Consider the following 26,397-nt stretch of genomic DNA (forward strand, 5'->3'; position numbering starts at 1 on the left):
TCCTCCCAGCAGCCCAAATCCCTATGTTTAAAAGTCACTGATACACAATGAGCTGAGCCACATACTAACCCTTTAAAAAATGGAATCAATTTTGTGACTGTGCATAGACTTACAGGATGTGAGGCATTTGTCAGTTTGGCTTCCTGTATTTTCTTTAAAAAAAAGGAAAACATTAATTCATTAACTGTTCCAAATCTATGTGATGAAGAACCTTAAACAGAAATTTGAAAACAACCTAAATGTCCATTCATAAGGGATTGATTAAACAAGTGATGGCACCATGGCCTTCCTGCCTCCAGTTCTGTGGCCTTCCATGCAGGCCCAGCCTGCTGTTGGAGGGACCTGCTGACCTGCGGCTCCACCATGCCACCCTCCTCCTACTCATTCATTGATGCCTCGTCGTGTTTACTGAGCTCATCACAGTAGTTCAAACTCTTAGTACGGCATTCGACACCACCTTTCATGATCTGACCCCTACTCATCCCACCAGCCTCATCTCCAACGACATCCACAAATACACCAACTCATTGCAGTTCCCAGGAAACAACACACGCTCTCACACCCCTGCGCTTCCACATGGAAGACCCGTATGCTCCGGGCAAGTCTGCATAACCCAAGAGAATCGAAAGCAGGAAAAGGAGAGGGTTTTCCAGAACTCGACCCCTGGGTCTCGAAAGTGTTTAAAAAGATTAAGCAATTCGATAGCAAACCCCCAAAGAAGCCCTCTCAGAGTCCCTCGTCTGCTGGACTACCATCTACACAGCCTTCGACACTCAGCTTCAACGTCACCATCTCCAAGCCTGTCTTTAGCCTCTCCATCTGAATTTGTGGCCCTCCTGCTGCCTTCACAGCCTCTGTGCAGACTGTTTATGTTCACACTATGTCCTCAGAGTTAAACAGTTACTTTTCTTACCCAGCTCCCCCATTAGACTCTGAGCTCTTTAAAAACACAGTACCTACAATGAAATAGCGTAGTCTCAAGACAAACACAGACATGTTTTCTGTGACAACATAAACAGGTGTACAAGGTGTTAAGAGAATATAGAAGGAATTTCTCTGCAGAGAGGTGGGACTAGGAAAAATGTCAGGAAAGGAGTGACAAGAGGAGATGTGAGCTGAATCTTAAAGGATGAGCAGGAGTTCACCACGTAGATGGGTGAAGGGCCTTTTATTCAGAATCAGCAGCACAAGCAAAGCCAGAGCGGCAGGAAGCAGCAGAGGGTCTGGAGATGCGAGGCAGCCCGCTGGGACAGGGTCCAAGAGCAAAAGAACAGTCCTTCGAAGGGAAGGCAGTTGTCAGCCTGAAGAGCCTTGATCTCAAAGACGTCCAATTCTCTCCGTAGCTGTGAGCAATCAGTGGACTCTAAGCAGTGGACGACACAATCAGATTACACTTTATATTTTCAAGCATGTAAACTGATTTCTTTTTGGAACCTTAATCAAGAGTTGAGATCTATGATATGTAATAAGGTCATAAGATAGGCAGACAAATTAAATATATTCATCTTCCCAGTAAATTGTCTTTTCTGAAAACCACAACCTGCTTATTAAGATTACATCTTGTTCATCCTTTTTATCCCTTTTATATAGAAGTGCCTGGTCCTTACACCTTCAAAAACGCATGGAGTGAACTAGACTGGGCTTTGCAGAAGCTACTGTTGGATTGTTGGATATAGAGACGTGTAAGACACAGTGCCCAGCCCCACAGGACGAACAGTCTAGCAGGACCAATGATACAGACACACAAGTAGCCACCCTGCGGGGCAACAGGAGGTAGGCTCTGGGCAAGCGCTATAACTAAGCGTAGAGAAAGGAGAGGGGAATTCCCCATGCTAAAGCCAGGAGGGCAGAAGGGGGAGGCGGCATGTGAGCTGGCCTTGAGGCAGGACTGGTTTTAGTACATTGAGTTAAGAAAGAACATGAACTCCAGAAATGAGTGTGATCATTCATTCCTAACAATGATTCATTTTCAGTTGTATATCTGCTTAGAATTAGGAGTGATATTGATGTAAAACAGAAAAAGCCAACCACAAGGGGGAAAAAGATATAACGTTTGTACAGTGTGATTTTTCCCAGCCCTTGATATAAACAAATGTTGAATTATTCGTTTCTTTCAACTAAAGGCCAAATGGTGAACTGGAAAGAATTTTTTTCAAGAATTTAAAACTATCAGATAACATTTCAGCCGACATGTAACAGTATTTTACTCCCCCACATTGTTCATGTGCTGTTTAAAGTTGATCCTCTGTGGAGGTAGTTGTGATGATTATCAATGCCGACTGAAGTTGACGGAGGGGAAGGAAGGTTTGAGTGGGACAGTGGTGGAGAGATGGTCCATTCACAGCCTGTGCCCCCTCCGATCTCGCCCTGAACTCTAGACCTCGGAATCCAACCACACATCACTCATCTCCACTTCAAAGTCTCACGGGCACTTCACACACAGCACGCGCCACACTGAAGTCACCATCTGCACCTGCCCCAGTGTTCTCTAGCTCCCCGAGGAACACGCTAGAAGCCTGGGTGTCATCCTTGCTATCTTTCTCATTCCTCACAACCATCACCATCACCAGCCACCATTTACTGAATGTGAAGTAACCACGAGCCAAGGATGAGCGAAGAGCTTTGTAAGTATGCGCTTGTTTGATCCTCTAAAAATCCCATGAGGCAGGGCTCTTACCTACATTTTACCAAAAAAGAAGCTATTGCCAGAAAGGTTAGGCAAGTTTCCCAAGAACTGTTTGTACCGGCAGCGCCTGCCTGCAAGCCCGGGCTCCCACCGTGGTCCTGGTGCTGCAGGCCTCTCATCCCTTCTTTCAGCCTCTTTCCATATCTATCCATCTCCCTGTTCCCACCACCACTGAAGGTAAAACCTAATTTCTCACCAGGTTTAGTGTAAGAGCCTCTAATCCTGAGCCTCAGATAGCTATTTTCTAAATTGCCAATCAGGAAACGTTCAGAAATTGGCCTCAGAACCTTAAGTGCCTACAGGTCCCAGCTCTCGCCCTGAGGAAGGGAGCCCCGTGGTACATGGACCACATGCTCTTTCCACGGGGCAGCTGCGTGCAGCTCCAGCCCATGGGTTCCCTGCGGCAATGCAGAGATCCTGATTTTCAACAAAGCCTGATGTTCACGTTTCCTATGAATCACTGGCAACTATTTCAAAGAATGCTAGGACACTCTGTGAGTGAACCAAATTCACTTGTATGCTAGATCCGACCCTTTAGCACCAGCTTATAACCTCCAAAATATAAATTCAATCGTGCAACTTCCCTGCTTAAAATCCTTTCAGTGTTCCTCTACAACGTTGGGATAAAGCTAATCTATTTAAGATGACATCAATGGCCTTCCACGAGTCAGCCCATTCCTACTCCTCCCACAGCATCTCTCGTCAGAGGCCCTTCAAACATAGACCCAATGGCAGATTAAGGTTCTTACACTTCCTGGAGTGTGCCCTGCACTCTGGCTCTGAAGTTTTAATGCATTTTTCTGTCTGGCCAGGGCACCCTTCACTTGACTTACAAATCCCTCAGGATTTAGCTGAGCCACCAGCCCATCACTCCTGGGCTACGATGCTCCCCTCCTGCGCCCCCTGCCCACCAGATATGCTCTCATAGTATCCTACCTTGAAACACATGTGTATCAGAACACACCCCTTCTCCAGTAGTGTCATTGTCTGTGGGGCTTCAACACTGACAGTAAATGACAGGAATGCCTATAGCTACATCTTATTGATACGGTATCTGCAGTGGTTGGCCCAGAATCAGGAGATAGCACTGAATACACATCTGTGAAATGAATGAACCAACTAAACACCAGTGAGTCCGTGCAACCTTCCTGACCCCTCCAGCAAGAAGCAATTCTTCCTCTGAACAACCTCAGCTCTTTATCACTAACCCTTTCCTACTTTAGAAGGACTAAGAGACAACCATCTTACCCGATTAGCTCTCCCAAGCAAGAGTCCATGTTTTATTAATCTTTGTATCTCCCCCAGCACCTGACTTAGCACCTCGCCTCCAGTAAGCTCTCAATTGTTTGTTAAATCACAATAACTCTGAAGGTAATTCTACAATTCCAGTTCCTTCCAGTTCCTTTTCCTTGGTTAGGTAAATGAAACTGTTCTCCAGTCTGAGGTTTGCAAACGGATATTCTTAGAGAAGTGGGAAAGGAATGAGTCAGAAGCATAGATGGCTATCCAATGAGAGTTCTTACCTTAGAAATGAATAATTTAAGAAATTTTCTACTTCCAATTGACTACTTCCAAAAGATGGACATGGGAAATAAAATGCACTTAAAAACATGCTATTCCATGGGTACTATGACGGACCCAAGTAAAACACCTTCCAGAGTTATTTGTCTTCTCTATATTGACCCCACAGCAATAAAAGCTAACATTTGTCACAAGGCACACTACTTATGGCCAGCAACAATCTTGCAAAGTAGGTTTAAAGATTAGGAAATTGGGCTCAGAAAAGTTAAATAAAACATCTGGTATCTCAGAGATGGTAAGTCACAGGAACAGGTCCTGAACCCAGATCTGTTGGTGACAAAGCCCACATCCTACTCTTTCATTGGCAGTGCCTCCCTAACCTCAGCCATGGCTCTGCTAGTTAATCTTGTGACTGACAGTAGATTTTTTAAGGCTCCCTAAACAAAGAAATTCCTTAACTTTTATTTCTAGCCCTATCCATTTTGTTCCCAAATGTTTTTATTAAAATCTTCCCTTAAAAACATTTTTTATGATGTGATAGTATCTTTCATCTATTAGTTTAAAGTGTGTTGTCTTCTTGGCACCAATTCCATTAAATGGAATTTCATATATTTCACCAAAATTTTCCACTGAAGTTTCATAAGGGTGATCTATGAAGTGACACTATTCACTTCCAAAGATATTTTAAACAAGGACTCCTTTATGTACCAAAACAACAGCATGAGTACTCATACGTGCTATTATAACATCTTATGTATTCTACACAATAAAAATACTTCTTACCTGAATTTTCCCATGGAGAATTAATGAATATGAGACACAATTCCCTCAGGTTAATGATAGGCTGGTGTTAGTACTTTCATTTGTAGACTTTGTTTTTTTATTTGCTTCTTTAAGTTTTAAAAATATAAACTGTCCTTTAGGTTAGAATGGAGGTCAATTTATTAGATTCATAAAATAGGAGAAAGGAATTATAAACTGAAAAGGAAAAGTTTAACGTGATAACTGAAATAAAATTAACTTATTGTAATTACGAACAGAATAAACACATCTCTATGGAATACAGTTTTCCCAAAAAAAGAGTAACTGAAAAACACAGCTAATGTTAAGTTTTATTGATAACTTTGTGAAGTTATTATTTAGAAGTTATGCCTTTCAAGACACAGATTAGCCAAAATTATTGCAAGAAATATGATCCTCTAACCTTTGAGCTGGCACCTTATCCTTGCTATTCTCTGCCTTAAGACGTAGAAAGCTGCAAAACAAATGTCCAAAAAAAGAAATTCCAGATCTTTTCTCTGCAAGGAGCTGGACTGGGGCATTTATCAACTTGTTACATTCCCGGAGACTTACACATTCAACTTTCAGTGCTTTTCTGAAACAACAAAAAAATCTAGGACATGTTTAAAATAGTAATATTTTAGTCACCATTTTGTCATTAAAAAACATTTTGTAACAAAAATATTAACCAATAATTGAAGTTGTGCTATTCTTTCACAGTCCAAATTCTAAACTATTTCAACCATTTTGTGACACTGTACCTTCCCATCCAAAATTTTTCATTTTCAGAATATTAATTTTTGGTTCCAAGAGACAGTATCCTTTTATTTAAATGAGTGTTGGACAAAATATCTGAAAAAAATTAAAGCTTTTGATCAATGAAGAACCAAGGCTGGTAGTTTTCCAGTTGATAATCTTCACTTACCTGTGTCTTACATGCTGTGTGCTCCCTTCTCTTCAGCTCTGGGAGGAAATACTAAGGTTTTTTTCCTTTCCTTCCACAGCACTCTCTTCTTGCATGGCTGCTTCGGTTGTCAATGGCAACAAGAATTACCGTGAAAGCTCAGCCATTCCACTTGAAGATATATAAATAACCCAGTTTAATTGAAGAAAATGGAAGAAACTTGAACCACTACTACTAACGCTCAGGGTTCGACCAGCCTAGCGGTCCTGGAGGCAAGAGAACGAGGATTTATCACTTCTCCCTTGGACTAATGCCTTCTCTCTTTCAAGCATAAAATTTTCACTTTAACTTTCAATTTGTGTATTTATTTGTAGAATTTAAAATCCGGTGAATGGAGCCTTCTTTTGGGTAATATTAGAAGAAAAAATTCTAAGTCCAAAATGATTCAACTAGTGTAATAATTTAACTATTGATCCAGAGTGATTGCTCTGTATGTTTAAAGGCACACGTTACATTTGCTTGTTAGAGATTATTTTCGCATTGGTTAGATTTACAACAAATTAGTGTTTTGTTTTTATTGTGGCTGTTAACCTTAAAAGAACTCACCATATCTTGATGCTGACACATTTCTTAAAATAGGGTAATGAAATATATCACGTACAATGTAAGCAAAAAGCTGAAAATAAATCAAAGCATAAAGTGCAAATTATATTCTAGAACACATATTAAGGGAAACTGTTTATGACCGTGGTCGTGCATGAGAAGGAAAAGATATAAAAGGATACCGTTTCTTTAACACTGTTGAACTGCCAATTTTGAAACGTCTAATTTACTGAGAAAAATATATTAAATGGTTTTAAACAAAGGTAAAACAACTCAATAAAGAATAGCAAACGTGATTATTTTCTAACCAGTTGTATTAGTATCAAGCAGCCAAGCAGTTCTGTGCAGTTTATTTCCATCTTACCATATTTTAAAGTTGGGTCACATTTTTCCTACTTATAAATCAGCCTTGACACACAGTGATTTAGTAAATTTTATGCTACCAATACCTATGCCTATTAAATAAGATTCCTAGCATAAAATTTCAGCCTATTTCCCATATTTAAAAATTTACATTTTAAAACTCCACATAACTGTATTTTAAATCAAAGAAATGTTAAGCCTGGAATAGATTACTTCCAGGAAGTTTCTGGGGTCTACTCTCTCCTGAAGCATAAGGAAATTTTCATAGGCAACCATCACCACAATTTTTGTGAAAGTCACCAAAAATAAACACCCTGCATGCATTTCTGTGGTGTGAACCCCACTGCGAGAAGCCTGAAACAGGACTCATCAGAAGCATATAATACAGGAAATTTGTCCCATTTTCTCCTGATGATCTGTTTCCCTACAGCCGTCATGAAACAGCCGCAGTAGGAAATACATGCAACCCTGCCAGCGGGGCCACTCAGCTGCGGTCTCCGACTCCAGGAGTCTCTCCTGAGACCGCCCGAGAACACTGCCTCAGTTCGTCTGCCGGCTCTCAGCGATGCAGGGCCCGGTCAACCATGGTCAGCACTCTGATGATTCTATGAAATGGTGACTAACGCTAACCAGAGAAGCTCAAGGGTTCAGGAACCACTTTTTCTTGCCTGCTGAACACAGGTTTACAGACGTGGAGCCAGTCCTGGGCTTCGGACAGCGTTAAGGAAAAGGAGGGGGGTGTCCCCCAAGGAGCTGAGCCCAGTAATTTCTACAGGGATCCCTGTCTTCTGGCGTAGAGTTTGAGTGACTGTACAGGACTATAAAAAGCCCAAATGTTAGGCCAAGCCTAACCTCTGAAGAGGAACTAAAATGTTTCAGGCGAAGATGGCTGACGCAGTTTCCACAGGACGCAGACAGGAGTCACACAGCCCCTCAAGCAAAGAGCAGAGCGTGACACATGCGCCCCCTTACAGGTGACGATGGCAGGTACGTGCATGAAAGGAGAGGTCCTCCCTGACATTCCACTTCTCCTTCTCATCCCTCATCTTCAGTTAGGACAAGTCATAACTTTAAGAAGTTCTCAATACCCCACGTTTATTTCATGCTGTATTTCTCATCGTCAAAAAGGTTGATATTCGCCTGGCAAACTCTATTTACAGACAGCTACCCAACTCTGTTCTTTTACAACCCCAGCATCCAGGACAGCACACCCCACGAACAGCATTCTGAGCAAGAATCCGGAGGGCCCCGACCTTCAGTGCTCTCCTTTACACGTGTCAAAGCTGGAGAACGCATCAGACCCCAGTGTAAGAGCAGAGGACAGAACATTTAGCAAAGCTACGAATGACTTCATGATTTCATATTTTCTTCCCCAAATTTGTCTCAAAAAACAGTTCTGCCTTAGTTAGGAAATGAAACTATACATGGGAACATCTTAATTCTTGGCCATAGACACCACGATACAATGAATCTTTTCATTCATCAATGATTTTAAAATTCAATCCAAGGGACAAAGGACCTTGAAACCACCATTGTCTACATGAAACACCACAAATTATTTATGCAATCACAGGAACTTGGGATAATTTATCCAGTAGAAACCACTACCATAGTAAATATATACTATATAAAATCAACTCTAAACACTTGTGTACATTAAAAAATGCAACTAAGCACGAGCTGCCTTTTGCGTTTCTCTAACGGTCAACGGCTTTGCTATTTGTTTGCATGCAAAGATTTGGTGGATAATTACCAAGTGCCTACAAAAGCTTAACACTGAAATAAATTAGGAAGGACCAAACGTTTTAGAAAAATATTTTGGGTGGCACAAAACTTATATTTGGAAAGTCTATCTGCAGAGTTAGTTCCTATAAATTTGGCAACACACACATTTGATCATATAGGGATTTTTCATAGAAGCTGAATTTGAGAACTCTGATTTATGAAAATAATGCTAAAGATTTTTGAAAAATAACACTTTGGCAAAGCAAACATAAATCTAGAAATTTCCAATTGTTTCTTCGTTGGGTACATTAGCATAAATTTAAACTGGGATGACGTATTTCCTAAAATTTCAGAGTAAGTCAATAATATCTACAAAACTTGTAATATCTACTAAATAGTATCTACTAAACTTGTGATATGATAATGTTGTAATAGGAAAACAATGTCAATTCTGGACAATTGATGTCATGAATCTACAGAATAGTTAAAGAGACAGTGAGCAAATGAAGTGTTCAGTTAAAATTTAGCTGACACTAGGTTGTCCAAAAGTCAATCACCTATGTCAAATCCTGAGTCTCAAGGAGGCTGTCCCCTGTATCTAGTACCTACCAAGGCTGTCTCCAGCCTCTAGTTAACATATGGCAGAAAATAAGGGCTTCCAACTAAATAGAATTAGGAAAAAAATGGTTTCTTCTCTAAAATCAAATACTAAAGCTAAGAAACCAGATGTGATTATTCATATCTCTTTTCCTTTCCCTTAGAGTTCAGAATAACAAGCTGACTTAGCGGTGTCGCATCTGGCCAAGTGTAAATTACAATTCTTGGGCCCGGCCTAGTGGCATGGTGCTTAAGTTCATGTGCTCCACTTTAGTGGCCCAGGGTTCGCCAGTTCAGATCCCAGGTGCGCACCCACACACCACTTATCAAGCCATGCTGAGGCAGGCGTCCCACATATAAGTAGAGGAAGGTGTTAGCTCAGGGCCAGTCTTCCTCAAACAACAAAGAAAAAAACCCCTACAATTCTTGAGAGAATCTATGAAAGAACGTGGAATGAACACATAGATATTTGTCACTATTTTACCATACTTAATAATACTTTATCATATCTGGGCTGTAATGTGTCCTTTATGCTGGCTTTATTAGGAATTTTATTAGAAATTCTATTATGACCATAATTATCTCTTTAATTATGCACTAGTAGTAATTAAGTGATGAAATCAGAAAATTTAAAAAGCTTTAGCACATTAAAATGGAAAATTTCTTTATGTTTGATATTACTTAACTGAACTCTATACCCTGTAACACACCAATTCTTTAGTAACTAGGTGTCCATTTGCCACTGACTTGCCCACGGAGACCCCCAGGGAGGTGCCGTCAACCACGTGAGGCCTATGCTTCCAGCCTTTTTCTATGGTTGTAGTCAGTGACTGATAGAACTTTGAAATTTTTCAAGCCAAATTTTCTTGGCTATGTTTCATTATCTTTGAGAACTGATCATTTATTTGTTCCTATGAAGAAATGGAAGATCTTGGCCCCGGCAATGTAAACTCCTCAGACCCCCTCCAGGTTGACACAGGGTGACAATGCAGACGGGTCACATTCTTGGATGGTGTTGACATTGGAGGAAAGGCATTCAAAGCCCCCTCTCTGCTTCTCCCAAGGAGACGGGGCACTTACTGGACTGTGTCCTCTCAAGACACACTTTGACCATCTTTTTTTTTTTTTGAGAGAAAGATTCTCCTAGGGCAGAGGAGCATCAGGGTTTCAGGATCCATTGCCCCAAGGGTTTCAGGAGGACATGAAATTGAGCCCTTCCTCACACCCCACTGAAAAGGACTTCAGTTTGGGCTTGGATGATGCCAGGAAGAGTACATTCCTCAGACCTCGCTTTGAGCCTGTTCAGGCCTAAGTGGCTTATTTGAAGCAGCCCTCCAGGAGGTCCAAGCAAGCTAGGACGACAACCAAGGCTCACTTTAGCTCCTTCGCACATCTGTAACAGCCAGGAGCTTCGGGGAAAGGAACACTGGTCAAGGATGCTGTCATTCCTTGTTCCTGGCTTCACTGGCCCTTATTCCATGTAACAGCAAATGCTGGATAAACGATGCCTGGAAGCAATGTTTGTGCCTCATCTCTTACCCCAAGCCACAATCTGCACGGAAATGAATAAGTGCCTAACAAAATGGCTGAGTTTATATACTGATGTCCAATGAATACAAAAATAACAACATATAAAATTGATATAAAAAATTTTTCCATTGATTTCTTTGCAGAACCTCCTTATACTGGATCCTAGAAGACATCTATTCGTCCTTCATTTACAACGCCTCTGGATACCAACTCCATCAACTGTTGATTGATCTTTAAAACACATGAGCCAAAAAAAAAAAAGACAAGAAGGAAAGAAAGAAAAAATATATGGGCTGACTTGTAATTAATATTACAGCAAACTTCAGGACACGGTAGGAGATCTCAACTTGAAACTGTCTTCTCTAACCTGGAGTTGTCCCTGTATAGTTCACCCATCACGGGTAGATATTCTGGGCTGGATCAAGCTGAGCCATCAAATAGCTGAGTATGTACAATTCCTCTTAAACTGTGTACAGAATAACTTTCCATGAACCACACATCTGGAGTGAAGAGCCTCATCTTAGGTTGGAGGGTCTCATATGGACAGCTGTACAAAACCACCTCTGGCTTCATGATAGAAATGATGCTGCAACCCTTCCCACTCCGTCACTCCCTCCCACTCTGGGCAGGACCACGAGAAAGTCATCTTTCAGAACTAATGTGGGAAAAGCCATAATTTCCCCAGATAACTGGTTTGCTTTTTCCCTAATAAACAACATGAATTATATGAGCAATAAAACTTCCCTTTTTCCTTTGGCTACCAGAAGCTGAGTCAAATTATAAAACATATCTAGGATCTCATGGCTTATATATCTACATTTAAATAACCTTCCTCCCAACATCTTCCCTTTTGTTTTATCCTTTGTTCTCCCACTAGCCCTTGTTAATTCTATTTTCCTACTTTATTGCATTTATTCCTGGAAGCCACTTCACATCCTGCCCCAAACAAGACAGGACATAAACAAATAGAAATAAAGAAATCAACTTCATCTATCTTATAGGGTATCTTTTAAGGAATCAAAAATAGAAAGTAACTGAAGGTTTCCATTCTGTAATATTATCCATGATTTAATCTCCTTTAAGTTATACATTTTATATAAGAAAATTTATAAAAGTAAAATGAGAGCTCTTCCATTATTATACTTAGATAAAACTAGGATGTCTCCATAACTCTCCCACATCTACATGCACATAACTGATGATGACCATGCAAGGATATTTACTGCAGCATATTTCATAAAGTCAAAATATGGAAAACCACCCAAATGTGCAGAAAGAGGGGATTTTTCAATTAACTATGGTACATCCACAGAAAAGGCATACGTCCAGCCATTTAAGAGTGAGTCAGGTTTACAGAACTGACAAGGACCGATCTCCAAAATGTAGTATTATATGAAAAAGAAGATACACAGTAGTTCATACTTTATCAAAAAAGAAAAGTTTGGTAATGCTTACAAATCTCTGCAAAGATCAATAGAAAGAGCAGTCGCCTGTTGGGGGCTGGAACCGACGCAGGAACACAGGGACATTAGGAGGACTTAGCTTCGCAGCCTTCTCTCTCTCCATCTGTCTTTTAATTTTTTATTTACAGATGAATTTCTTATTTTTTTAAAAATAAGACGATTTAAGTATATAATTGGGATAAGGTTTGGAATAACTAATGGGAAAGATACTCCTACAGTTTTAAAGTCACTTTTTAAAAGTATTTTGGTACAATGATGCTTTAATATTTCCTGAAAATCTTTATGTCATGAGAAGTATCCTAAAAAACTTTATTCAGATATCAAAATTCTACATACTCCTCCCTAATAGGTCATGGGTCTAGCAAAAAAGCAAACATTATATACACAGCTATAAAAATCATGGCTGAACTACAAAGGTAATAAAAGGTCAGTGCGTTAAGCCATTCCTAAAAGAAGGTGTGAGTCTTTCCTATGAGTAAAAAGGACCTCACATCCATAAAAAGTAGACAACTGAGGGGCAGGAAGCCAGGTGGAGACCCTGGCAGATGCACAACCTCACCCCATCCTCCCCATATCAAGCAGGTGCCTCTGGTCCAAGAGTCAACAGATGAAAAATGGGGCAGAGGGACCTTCACTGGCTTGTCCCAGTGGTTTTTGGGGAACGAATAGGAATCAGAGCATCCTAGAATCAAGCATCAAATCAGATTCTTGATGGAGGACTGCCAGAGCCTTAAGTCAGCATTGCAATCCAGTCTTTCCATTACCAACTTACTATGAAGTAAGAACCCATTGGCAAATTGTTCAAAATTACAAATCTACGTGCCATTTGACCAAATATAAAAAGTTACCTTGCAGAAATACTGTACCACACGCAAAATGATATTTTTTTCAATGCATGTTCAAGGTTGCTTATTTTAGAATTGTTTGTATTAATAAAAGATTAGAATCAACATAAATGTCTATCAATAAGAAACCAGTTAATAAGTTATGGTATAGCCATACAATGGAAAACTATGAATCCCTAAAAAAGCGAGCATGCTCTTCATGTACTGATGATAAAGAAAGCCTTCCAAGATGTACCATTGAGAAAAAGAAGCAAGGTAAAGAACGGTGCACACACGATGATTTCATTTGTATTAAAGGGGTGAGGGGGATACATAGGAATTTGCCTGTAAGTATCTAAAGTATTTCTGAAAGGTACACACAAAAACCTGACAATACTTATTTCTCTGAGGAGGGGTATTTGAGGAAATGAATGCATTTTCTCTTAAAGATTGATGGAAAAATTTTAAAACCTGCACAAAATTTCTGGGAAAGGGGTGAAAGTATCTGCTGTGATGGGAGGAGGGGGGTGATGAAGATTAGGCCATCAGAACCCTCTCCCCTTCCCTTTCATCTCTCCCATGATGAACACCTTCCATTACTCACTGAAGGATGCTGCGTGGAATCACTCAACATCACCAGATTATCACTTTAAAAGCAGGAGGTGATTCAACTGACGCAAAATGCACTTACCATGAGTTCTACAGATAACCCCCCACACACAGAAACACGGGACAGGACATGAGTTCTACAGGTAACCCCCCCCACACACAGAAACACGGGACAGGACATGAGTTCTACAGATAACCCCACACACACAGAAACACGGGACAGGACATGAGTTCTACAGATAACCCCCCCACACAGAAACACGGGACAGGACATGAGTTCTACAGATAACCCCCCCACACACACACACACACACAGAGACACGGGACGGGACATGAGTTCTACAGGTAACCCCCCACACACACAGAAACATGGGACAGGACATGAGTTCTACAGATAACCCCACACACACACAGAAACACGGGACAGGACATGAGTTCTACAGGTAACCCCCCCACACACACACAGAAACATGGGACAGGACATGAGTTCTACAGGTAACCCCCCACACACAGAAACACGGGACACGACACCCGCTAGAGCAGGGAGAAAGCACACCTACACTTCGGGAAGCTCATGGACAGGTTTCCCAGTAGCAAGTGCAGCACTGTTTCAGGGGCCAGAGCGGCTCCTTGGTCCCAGTGCGGGCGTGTGGGGGCACCTGCCTGCAGCCCGTCCTGTGGCAGGTGTCCAAGGGCAGACCCAGGGGCTGAACTCACAGCGACTACAGTGCCTCCCTTCACTTGGCCTGACCTCCCAGATTGAGAAGTACTGAAATTTCTAATCCATAAAGGTTAAGACCTGCCCAGATTAACTTTATGAGGGGCTCTCAGGAAATCTGTAGATCTTAACAGTATTACATAAGGATAAGTTCTAATGCGGGAAAAGAATGAAGGAACCAGCTAATTTCTGTGAAACTTAACTTTCAAGACACATACTCAAAAACTGCCTGTTTGAAAGGTCAAACTTCAACACAGAGTTTAGTGTGGAATCTGCATTCCAAGACCACTTGAAGAGACCCAAAGTACATGGTGTTCTCAAATACCATGTTCACGGAAAGCAGTGGTTGAAAAATCTTAGCGAAAAACTTCACTTCTTAAGGATCTGGAGATTCAGGTTTAGTTCTGAAACTGGTTAGAAAATCACCCACTGCTTTGCTCTTCTTCCTGCCTCAAAAAAAGAACCAGGCTCTGCATTCTCACCCCAAAAATCAGAGGAGGAAACTACTCCCCATTAAGACGGTGAAGTGACCCAGCTCCATGTCGCTGGCCCCAGGACCTGCTGGCAGCCTTCGAGGTGGCTCTGGGCAGCACAACCCACCTTGAGACCCCCAGTCACTCCTGGAGCATGGGATGTACAGGCATCAAGGAGCTTTATCTACACAGCACTAATTTCCGTTCAGCGGAGGCTGACGTGGTCGTTGACTACAAGGGAAGGGCATTGACCAGGAATAACATCTTTTTGGAAGGAACAATATGTGTAGCTTTCAAAGCCGATTCCAATATTTCTTATTTACTCTTGATTAAGAAATTCTAAATAATCAAAAACAGGTGTAATCGGGGCTGGCCCGGTGGCCGAGTGGTTAAGTTCGCGCGCTCCGCTGCAGGCAGGCCAGTGTTTCGTTAGTTCGAATCCTGGGCGCGGACATGGCACTGCTCATCAGACCACGCTGAGGCAGCATCCCACATGCCACAACTAGAAGAACCCACAACGAATAATATACAACTATGTACCGGGGGGCTTTGGGGAGAAAAAGGAAAAAAAAATTTTTTTAAAAAAAACAGGTGTAATCTATATAATTTTTTGACTAGAGAGAGGAAAACAATCACCAGTCTAGGCAGCAAAAATTAATAAACCATGCTCCATTTACAAGGCTAAGTTTCTGAACCCAGATATGAGTAAGGAATGAAATACGAAATTTAAATGTTTCACTTATTAAATTGAAATTCTCTGGTTAAACTAATAACCTTTTCATTTGAAAAACAGAAGGAACTAATTCAACAATGTAAGAATGTGCCCATCATTCCTTCCAGTGGTCCACTATCGTAAGCTAGCATACATACTATCCAGCTAAAATTATTTGAGAGCTCCAAAGTAGTTTCAGAATGAATGACTGCTTCTTGGTCCCTATGCAGCAGTAACCTGTGAGCTTATCTAACATAGATAAGAATCCAAAATTTCCCCTTTGCATGGCAATTGTACAGCCGTAGCTTTAACTAACTTCAGGGAGGGAGTGGGAGGAAATGAGGTTAAGAACTAATGAAGCAAAGGCAAACTCGGGTAGGTTTTACATCTTTCTAAAATTTCCAGAGAAACATAACAAAACATCTACACTTTGCCTGGTCGTCAGGAAAAATGATACAAAACCACCCTAATTCACCCAATTTCCTTCAGAAACCCAAAATGCTCACTGACACCCAAAGAACTCAAAAACTGAATAGCTTTATGGAAACCTGGAACCAGCAGTGCTTTGAGTTTCTCTTCACACCTCTGCAAAGTGCTCTCAACAGAAACGCGACTGTCCGGCCACACCTGCGGCCAAGGCTCCAAGAACACAAAGACCAGCCCGCAGAAAGACAGCAGCAGGAGCCTATCTGCTCTCTCCCATATCAAGGAATTCCCAGATGGACTTTAGAGCTGCGGCGCAACCTAGAAACCCGCTAGTAAAATAAGAAAACTGCAGCCGAGAAACGTTGAACAGGTAATCAGGTACAAGCGCCACAGCTCGAGTCAGGGTCCCAAGTGTTCTATGCTTTCAGTTAAGTATTGTTTCCAGAGCATTCACAGCTTTTTAAAATAAAATACACAAACCCTGAGAAATCTTCATGACAGAGCTCTCTGCTTGGTAGGAGTAGAGAAATTAAAACAGCTAAAATGAAGTGTGCCATTAACATGATGGAAAAGTTAAGGAATAGAATAAGTACAGTGCAAGAAACAAATATTTCGTGACAATCAGTGATTAAGCTGCTGTGTGCTGTAAATATGTAACCATCGGTGTGTTATGAACACCTTAAGAAAATTTCCCTTTACAACAAAGAGCCACATCAATAGTCAATAAAGGCAAAGCCCAGAGACAACCAGAAAATCACATTTTGAATTCCAGGATGTAGAGATTGTTGACGAGTCAAGAATACAAAACAAAGAATCAAAGGACAAGAGAAGGCAAGGGGTCTTCTAGTGTCTCTGATGAACACACGAACTAGGAAAGCACAAGCTGCCTGTTTCTGGAATAGGTCCTGCTTCCCCGGCTGGTGGGATGCAGCGCTGGCACGCAATGCCCGGGGCAGGGTGCAGGAGGACCACTCCTACATCTGTTTGGGGGGCATCTCTGATGCTTCCTCCCTTGGTCCCACAGGGAAGGACAGGAGTGTGGCTGAATGTGGCTTTGTGGCTAGACACAATGAGCCAGGAGCGGCGGCTGAGCCCTCTGTAATGTTCACTGGTCTCTCCAAACAAGTCCATGAAAAGGAGGGTAGCAAGCCAAAATGAAAGGCAGCATGTTTTGTGTAAATACATACATTGGCTCACATGAATGTTGAGTCAAAACATCTCACAAATGCTCAACCAAATGGAATCAACACTCACCAAAGGACCACTGCATGAGGGCATGAGGTCTGATAAATAATATAATGAGGGTCCGGCTCCCCAACTCACACACGTTTAAGAGGTAAACTGGGAGGTGCTGTCTATCGGTGGGGACAGTTTCCTTGTGCTTTGCTGTGCTAACTTGAAGGAAAATTCCAAAGCAAATGATTCAGAAAAACAAGAAAGAGAGCACCTTCGATAAGGAAGGGAGCAGGCTCCTCCTGGGAAAGAGCCCTGAGGTTGTCAAAGGGTCAGAAAGGCAAGAACATTTCCACGTTAAATTTCCCAGAAGCTCTTCAGAATTTTTATAGGTAATCCATTACCAGATGTAACTGTTAAAGGACAGCAAGGCATTTCCCTTGGATAAATATAGTGACAAAGGTTTTAATTTCACAAAAGCTTTCTTGAAAACTAATCAGGAGTTTTCCATTCGTTCCCAGCAAGTCTCTTTTTGGGGCAGTTCTTCCCATTTTGAGCTGACCTCTCACCCCCACATCCCTCCGCCCGCTTAGAGCAAAACAAAGATGGGGATCTCGGGACTGACAAGGGGCCATCGGACTATCTAAGACCCTGGAAAATAAAACACGCACGAGCAAACACTCATCTCTGAACTCATTTTACAACCTTGCCATCTACAAGACTAAAGGTAAAGATCCATCTGGCCCTTTTTAATTTAAAGGCATTTTATTTTATTGCAACACAGAGAACCTTGGAACCGTTTTTTATTTTGGCAATATAAACGCAAAAATACATACATCACGCCTCCAGAAGCAGAGCCTGCCAGCACAGTACGCCCCATCCCACAACACCATCTCAGTAGCCGTATTCCTGTGCATTTCTTTAATTTCACCAAACCCGTATGTAGTATTTACTCTGTGCCAGGAATGGCTGTAAAAGTGCTTTACAAATCACAACTTATTTCAACTTTGCTACAGTCCTATGAGGTATTATACTATCTTAGATCCATTTCAGAGATGAGGAAAATAAAGCACAGAGAGACTGAATGACTGGCTCAAGGTCACACAGCTAATCTGAACCCAGGCAGTCCTTCTCCAGCGTCCACGTTTCCCTCCATTATGCTGCCTCTCAAACCTTCACCAAATTTAAGTCAAGAGAAACTGATTTGTGCAGGTCGTCTTACACATTTTTATAACACGACCCTTTAAATAATTAACTCATGCCATGATGCAGTTTCCTTAGATTCTTGAGCAATAACAAGAAGGAAAAGACAAATATTATCAAATACTATATTTGACCGCTTTGCAATCTTTTGGAAATAAAATACAGGCACAGAAAATAACTTAAAAATGTCCTGTATCTGCTGGGAAAGCTACTGTGCAGAAAGCGAAATGCTAGGAAATCACTTAGATGTCTGAATTCTGAAATGTCACCGCAACTTTGAAGATTCAGGATCAGATTCAGGATCACTAGGCTGGAGTATATCAGAGAAAATCTAACTACACGGTACAGGCACATAGGACAGCTCCCACAGGCTCTTTCTGGGGAATTCCACAGTTGATGAACCTCCAAGAGACAGAGGGGGATAGAGGAGTCTCTGCTTGGAATGCTCCCATCACATCTGGCAGAGCGCGCATCCACTCTGACGCCTCTGCCGACTCTTGGCGTGCTGCCCGCAGGGAGGGCCCTCCACCATGCGCCGGGCACTCTGCCAGAGCAGCCTGGTCCTGGGAGGGCTGGGCACTGGGCACACTTAAAGCACTTCAGCATTTTCTTTGGGAGTGTCCTGCAAATTAAGGCAGCAAAGAAGGAGGAAACTCTCTCCATTCCTGCACAGGAATGACTCCTATTTTACTGGGCAGGTGTGCGTGTTGGGAGAGGTGAGTTGGGCCAGGAGAAGGGTCTTTTCTTCACCCTCTGATTGTGGTAAGTCTGACTGCTCGTCACATTCCACACCTGTGGGCTCCCACTGTGCAAATACTCTGACCCTGTGGTGTAACGGGCAGAAGACTATACCAGATTACCCTTCTTCTTTTTGATCATCTTCCCTTAACAACAATGTTGAGCAGACTAACCAGTAGGGGCACAGCAGCTGTGCGTAGTTCTTTTGTTTGCTGGAAACTGGATTTACCACCATCACCCTTTACAGCAGGATACAATGGCACAACTGTGTAAAAACCCTGGCCCGGTGGCTTGCAGGTAGCAGGCAGACAAACATTGGTCCTCCTTACTTTCCATCCCTAACCAGAACATTAGCCCACATGTGCAATTACAGAGTTGACCCATCACTGTCGCTCTCCCTTCTTCACAAAGTTCAGGACAGACATCGCCTGCTATTCTCAAAGATTAAAACAGCTGAGAGAACTCCTAACTTCTCTGAACTTAAACTCACTTGATTCCTCACACTACCAACAGAGCTCCGAGGCAGGTTCCTCCCTTCTTAACTACCCTCCTCCAGTCCCCTAAGCCCCTGTCTCATTAGCAATAAAACACCGGGATCTATGGAGCCAGCTTGGCTCCCATCCTCTCACCAGACACGCCAACCTAGCACTGTAAAGATGCCCCCAAAATTTACTTGATCATTTGTGGATTTTTTTTCAAGGGGGAGTGGGATAAAATTTTGAGGTCCAGATAAAATACTGGGAACAAATTTCTCAAACTTCTGTGATGTGGCTCTGATTTCTACCATTAAAATATCCATTTGTGATCATAGAAAAGGTAAAAATCAGTGTTCTGATTTGACATATTACATGACGTTCACAGAACTCATAGAACGTAAAAATGTTTTTTCAGAGCTGTTCTTTGATTATACCAGGTGGTCCATTTAGAACACAGTCAATACAATCTCACTTCCAAACAAGATTTACAAATAGGCCACTTTACACGATAGCTAAGGTAAGGATTTTCTAAGTGCTCTCAGAGTCAGAGTTTATTTAGTGTAAATACAGTCTAGACTCCTTATCTTACCCCCATCTCAGAACCCAGAGCCAAAAGAGTGAGCCTGATGAGAAAACAGGAGCTGGAGATACTGGGGACAAAAGCTAAAATGAGCATCCCCGGTGGGTCTCTGTGACTTTCCAAACTGACCCTTCCTGCAGGTGGCTCAGGTTGGAAAGGGGCAGAATAAGGAGTCGGGGGCACCTGAAACCGCCATGTCAGAACCACCCCACCTGGCCTTGCTGGTGGAGAGCCCACCTCCGGGGAGCTGAAGGCCCTGGGATGATACTCACGCTGACACTGTCCCCAGGGACGGCGGACCCAGCCCCAGCAGCAGTCGATCCTCCCACCATAACGGCACAGGCCAACCGACGACACCATCTGCCTGGGCCACCTACCAAACAGAAAGATTCAAAATAAATAAGGGCACTTTTGAAACTAAAAGTAGTTTCCTCTTTGTTTTTATTTTAGAAACAAAATTTAAATCACACCCAACAATTTTCTATGAACTCCTTCATGCCTGCAGAAATTTAAGGATAAGACGCTTTTGGGGAAATAGTTCTGCTGTGATCTAATTTCAAATTTCAGACAAACACCCTCCCTCCCCCCCAACACACACAGGAGCAGGGACAAAAGGAGGGAGGGGGCATCCTTTCTGGAATGGAAATAGAACCAGCTAAAGCCGAGAATCCTCAAGGCTGCCACCACAGGCTGCTTTCTGAAGCCTGAAACAAAATAGTCTTCAAAGACCCACACCTGTTACTGAAGGGAAAGCCCGCTCTGATTCGTCATAAACTGAAAAGTGTTGAATCATATTAGATATGTCAAAGCAGAGAGGAAAAAATTCTGCCTTATATAAAGGGTAGACGTGGGAAGCGGCAGAAAGAGGGAGGTTCCCCCAAAAACTCTGGGACATATGACTCTTTGGCAGAAAAAGTTCCCAGAAAAAAATTTACTAGAAAAAGAAGTCGAAATGAAAACACGGAGAGTTTAAAACGCAGCTAACATCTCAAGTGTCCTTGTGGTCTGAGACTTTCCCGCATCAGCAATTCAGGTTATCTTCCCTCTAACGTAAATAAGGACTCGAGAGAGTGTTCAACTCCAGGATACCGATTTATCCACCAGATTTCGCTGTGACGCCTTATTTGGTAAATCGTTTCCTTGTTTTCCCCCAGAGGATCAATATTTTAATTGGCTATTTTAGACATCTTTCTAAAGCTACTTTAAAATCGTATGCATAATCACGTGACGTATTTCTTGTTGTCACTGTGCACGCAAGAAACGCACCACATCCCCGAACGCGGGCCAAGTACTGCTTTAATGAAATAGCCTCCGGCCGCAGCCACGTTTTCTTAAACTCTCCTAATCTTTTCAACTCCCTTTATCTCCCCCTTCTGCCCCCAAGTCCAAAGTACAAAATAACCCCCAACTTTCTATTTCCTCGACCAGCTGGTAAACAAGCACCTGCGCTTCTCCTCGGCGCCCCACTGCTCCCCTCGGTTGCCCTCCAGGCACAAGAAAGCCGGTCAATCGTGGGGCTGATTCGTTCCAAGACCGCAGGTCAAACAGGTGCGCGCCCTTCCGGGCGGCGCGCGGAGACGCCGGCGGGCGGGGGCGCTGGGGTGGCGCCGAGGGGGCGGCGGAGGCGGTGTGCCCCCGGCTGAAGGCGCTCCCGGCCGCTCCCCTCCGGTTTCTGCGCGAGCTGCCGCGATCCGCGCTCCAGGCGAGTCTGGTCTGTGGTTACGCGGAGCGGGGGTACCCGAGCGCGCCCTCCAGACCGACACCCACACACGCGCACACACTCACACTCACACTCTCTCTCGCCCGGGCGGATTCGGCGGCGGAGAGCAGGCTGAGTGACAGCGGAGCCGGGGCCGGGCGCTGGAACCTGTCGGAGCACGCAGCGGTCGGCTCGTCCCGGGAGCTGTGCGTGCACGTGCACACTCTCACTCTCACTCTCACACTCACACACACACACACACACACACACACACACACACACTCGTAGCGTTCCCTCCTCTCGGTCCTTATTTTGAGTTCTCCTCCCCGGGGAACACCAGGTGGGGAGGCGGACAGGTCCCTGGAAGCAGGGTCGCTCCCCCCACCTCCGTGCGCGCGGGAGGCAGCTCCGAGCCGAGGCCCAGCCCGGCCCCGGGGAGGTGTCCCACGAGCGCGGTCTAAGCCCCAGGTGGGAGCTCCCCGGCCAGGGGTCCCGCCGTCACCCCGCTTCAGCGGCCCAGACGCCGGGCTCGCCCCCGTGCCCGGCCCGGCTCCCCACGCCGGGGCCTAGACGGAGAGACGCCCCCGGGCCGCGCAGGCCGGGCAGGCCCAGGACGGCGGGACGGGCGCGGGGAGGGCGGCGGGGCACCGGGCCCACTCACCGCGCGTCGAAGTCGGCGGCGGCGGGCAGGTAGAGCGCAGCGCCCAGCAGCAGCGCCACGAGCAGGTCCATGCGGGCGGCGCGGCCCGGCGGCGCCTCTGCGCGCGGGGCAGGACGCGGTGCGCGGCGCTCGCCCGCTCGGCTCCCGGAGCTGCGGGCGCCGGACCCCGCGGCCACGGGCAGGCGGAGCGCGGAGCGGCCGGAGCGGGTCTGCGGCGCGGCGCCCGGAGCCCCTCCGGTCCCTCCCGGCGAGGGGAGGCGCTGCAGGGGGAGCTGCGCCGCCGCGGGGAGGGAAGGGGAGGGGAGGAGAGAGGGGCGGAGCAGGGGGCCTGGGCTCGCCGCCCTCCTGGCCCCGGCGCGGGGCGAGGCGCGGGGCCCTGGGCGGGGGCGCTGCGGGAAGACGGCCAAGCGGGGCGAGCGCCGGGCCCGGAGGAGAGCGGCGAGGCCGCCCGGCGAGGGGCAGCGGGGGCGCTGGGGGGAGGGGAGCCGCAGGAGAGGGGCCCGGGTCGGGGTGCGCGCTCCGCGGGGTCCGCCCCGACAGGTGGGGCCCGCCCCGACAGGTGGTGCCCGGCGCGAGCGCGGCTTTCCCGGGGGGCGCAGGAGCCGCGCAGTGTCTCCATGAGGGAAACCACAGCACGACTTGGACAGAGGAGCGGAGGCGAGCCCCAGGGTTTCTTCTCCCGCAGAGTTGGCAGAGGCAGATGTTTTGCTTTGTAACCAACCGAAAGAAGTGTTCGGCTCTCCGGGCGAGTTTTGGAGGGACGCGCAGGATGCTCCGGTCTCTGCGGGCCCGACCCGCGCGCATCCGAGGGGCGGCCGCGGCGCCGTCCCGGGCGCGTGCCCGCCGGAGAGGGAGGGCTGTTCCGAGGAGGGCCTGGCGGTCCTGGTCTTGCGGGAGGGTTCAGAAACCGCTTGAAGCCGTCACTGCTCTGTAGTTGCGGGCTGAAGTGTATTGTACTAATGGACTGTGTTCAAGTGGAAACAGGCGGCGATTACCCTAAAATGCACGTCAAGACATCGGTCATCCTCTTCCCAAACCCTCCCCGAACGACTCCGGGGCCGTGAGCTGCCGTCTCCTGTACCTCTCAGGCCTGCCTCCTGTCTCTCTCTTCCCGATCCGTGGCCTCGCCTTTCTCACCACTCCAGGCGTGCCCCTGCCTTAGGCCGGGACGCCTGTTCCCTCTGCCTGAACCTGGACATCTGCGAGCTCGCGTTCTCACTTCCTTCAGTCGTTTCTCAGATGTCACCTCTTGGAGGAAACCAACCATGATCACCCTGTGTAACATTGCGACCCCCACGCTCCCCCTGCCCTTTCTCCGTACCACTCACCGTTCAGTTTCCTGTTTAACCTGCTCATTTCTTGTTTGTGTCTCCTTTCTGCTAGAATGCAAAGCTGCAAACTCTGCAAGGGCGCGTTCTTTGTTTAGTGCCTAGAACGCTGCCCGGCACCGTCTAAGGTACTCATAAATGTTTACTGAATGGCTTTGTTACATTACAGACCCCCTCCCCCCGTCTTTATATTCTTTTCGAGGTTTCTCAACTTCAAACTTTTAATGGAAAGTTCTGTGGCAGAGTGACCTCACTATCCCGGTCTCTCTTAAAAACAGGAATTTTCTGCACCAATAGGAAAAATAATGGTTTCAACTTAAATGACTCTTTGACTTCCAAGTTGTTTTGTGTTAGCAAAACAAGATTCTATTTTAATCTCAGGAAATATCCATGCCAGTTCAGGCTTGGGGCATTATTTTAGGCAAACAGCTTGGTGTCATCCATTTCAGATCTTTCTAATGAAAGGAGTCCAAAAATGTAGGAGTCAAAATATTTTTTCTAAGGAAAGTCAAATTTTTGTAAGTGTAATGTAGGCTTGGATCCAGGCTCCAGTGGCTACTCCTTAGCCTTTTTGTTTATTGCTTCCTGGATTGGATTTGCAAATAAGCTGCACCAGAGCCATGGATGTGTAGGGAGAAAGGGGCTAACCTTCAGGCTACAACTGGAGATGGAAGGAAAGGAGGGGGAGAGCTGGGTGAAAACAGGGCGAATATCGGGAGCAGAAGTGTAGCGCTCCCAAGTGTGTGTCTCTGTTGTTTTCTTCCCGTAACTTTTCTTTGGCCTCGAGGACACTCAGGCATCTTCCTTCTTCGTTACCCCTCCATCCAAGCTTAGCTGACACTTACCCAGGAAGCATGTTGGATGTTTTGCTTGGCGGAGACTCCTGTGGAATGTGCTTCTGTAACCCTGTGCCCCCACAAGAATAACTTTTTTTTTTTTTGAGGAAGATTAGTCCTGAGCTAACATCTGCCACCAATCCTCCTCTTTTTGATGAGGAAGACTGGCCCTGAGATAACATCCATGCCCATCTTCCTCTATTTTATATGGGATGCCTGCCACAGCATGGCTTGACAAGCAGTGTGTAGGTCGCACCCAGGATTTGAACCAGCGAACCTCAGGCCCCCAAAGCAGAGCGTGTGAACTTAACCACTGCACCACTGGGCCAGCCCCCTAGAATAACTCTTAATGCATTGTGTTGTCATTGCTTCTCTGCCACTCTGGGCTTCCCAGAGACACTAACTGAAACAATGGCAGGACAAGGGCAGTTGTCACTACATCCTTGTACCCAGCACAAGGCCTGGCCCAAGACTTAAATTCAGCCAATGTTAAATAGACCCGACTGGATTGGGTTAAGTTCTGCCTGGTGAACTTTAGCGTCTCCCTTGAGTGTATCAGTCCCTGTGCATCATGGGATGAGGAGACTAAAGGAATTCCAGGGTCTGACTGGTCAGGATGCTGCAGTGTGACCACCAGTGAGCATTCCAAAAAGAGATGGGGCTCCCATGGGAGCGACAGTTCACACTCTCAGTCTTAAAAAACAAGAAAGAACCAGAGCAAAACAGCTTGCTTATAGCAATGTCTGTGCTTTTCCAGTAGGATAACCTTCTGGTTAGGTTTCACGCTGGGCAACAGCACCTTGCAAGCAGCAATCCCAGTTTCCTCACACACAATGATTATCTATCATGGGTCACAATGTGATACAGACAAACAACAAAATAGAACAAAACGAACACAACTTCAAACACTTGGAAATTAGAAGCTCTTACTTATTTAGTCTTTTTTTCCAACGGATATTTATTGAGGGCCCACGACGGATCGGCTCCTTCTAGCTGCAAGGACCTCAGCTGGGAAGTTGTGCCCTGAAAGAGTTTACTTTGTGGTGACGGCATGAGACCGTCAATGCCACAAAGAGAGGGGGCAGGAAGGATGAGGTGATGGAAGGCGGTGGTGTGATGTTAGGAGTGACTCGTCACCTCCACGGAGGTGACATCTGAGCAGAGATAATGAAGTGAAGGTGTGGGGTGGGGCGGTGTCCAGGCAGGGGGAGAAAAGATGTGTTTTCTCTATCAAGTTCTCATAGTTGGGGTCATGCAAACCGTTAAGCAAGCGCTTGCTCCCCCATTCCATATGCAGCGGTTGCATGGGGACAGGGTTACTGCCTTGGAAACTCCTGGTAAGAAAAGAGAAGGATGAGGAACACACAGCTCCTCATTGGTAGTAACTCTGCCTGGAGGCTGAGCTGGAATCTCGAGGCTTCTCAGCCCTGGTGGTGGGGGACGTGCCTTGGTGCACAGTCGGCTCATGCCTGCTCTTCGGCTTGTCCATTCATCTTCCAAGGCCGCGGCAGAGGTGACTGCTGGAGCCTATGCCTTCCTTGGGGCTGGACATCACTGACAGTTCTCCTTCTGCTGGTACAAATTGGAAGCCTGAGCATTGCTTTAAGGAGCTAACAGAGAGCACGTTTTCAGGCCAGACTCATGGTTTCTGTGGCTACAATTTCTTTAAAACCCTAAAAGGTTCTGATCTAATTGCTTCCAGTCAGTTCCTTGTGCAGATAGCCATAACCAAAATCTTTGCTAGTGCCAGTTCTTAAGCCTGCTGTGTT

At 45.2% G+C, this 26,397-nt stretch overlaps 1 protein-coding gene across 16 annotated transcripts in view; it reads right to left on the reverse strand.

The window, feature by feature from the left end:
• Nucleotides 1–24,038, reverse strand: part of NPNT (nephronectin) — an 87,386-nt gene extending 63,348 nt beyond the window's left edge. For 2 of the 16 annotated variants that reach the window (XM_070261621.1, XM_070261618.1), the window contains exons 1-4: nt 23,793–24,038; nt 23,186–23,460; nt 20,377–20,477; nt 5,412–5,462 (exon numbers count right to left, since the gene is read on the reverse strand). In XM_070261621.1, coding sequence (XP_070117722.1) covers nt 5,412–5,462; nt 20,377–20,477; nt 23,186–23,268 — 235 coding nt within the window. In that variant the 5' untranslated portion in view covers nt 23,269–23,460; nt 23,793–24,038. Of the gene's footprint in view, nt 1–5,411; nt 5,463–20,376; nt 20,478–21,547; nt 22,020–22,464; nt 22,752–23,185; nt 23,648–23,792 lie in introns of those variants that run through there. The other 14 variants (XM_070261622.1, XM_070261620.1, XM_070261625.1 and 11 more) reach the window with 13 other exon arrangements.
• Nucleotides 24,039–26,397: the final 2,359 nt, after the last annotated feature.

The sequence above is a fragment of the Equus caballus genome, chromosome 2 (genome assembly GCF_041296265.1).
Source record: "Equus caballus isolate H_3958 breed thoroughbred chromosome 2, TB-T2T, whole genome shotgun sequence".
NCBI classification, from domain to species: Eukaryota; Metazoa; Chordata; class Mammalia; order Perissodactyla; family Equidae; genus Equus; species Equus caballus.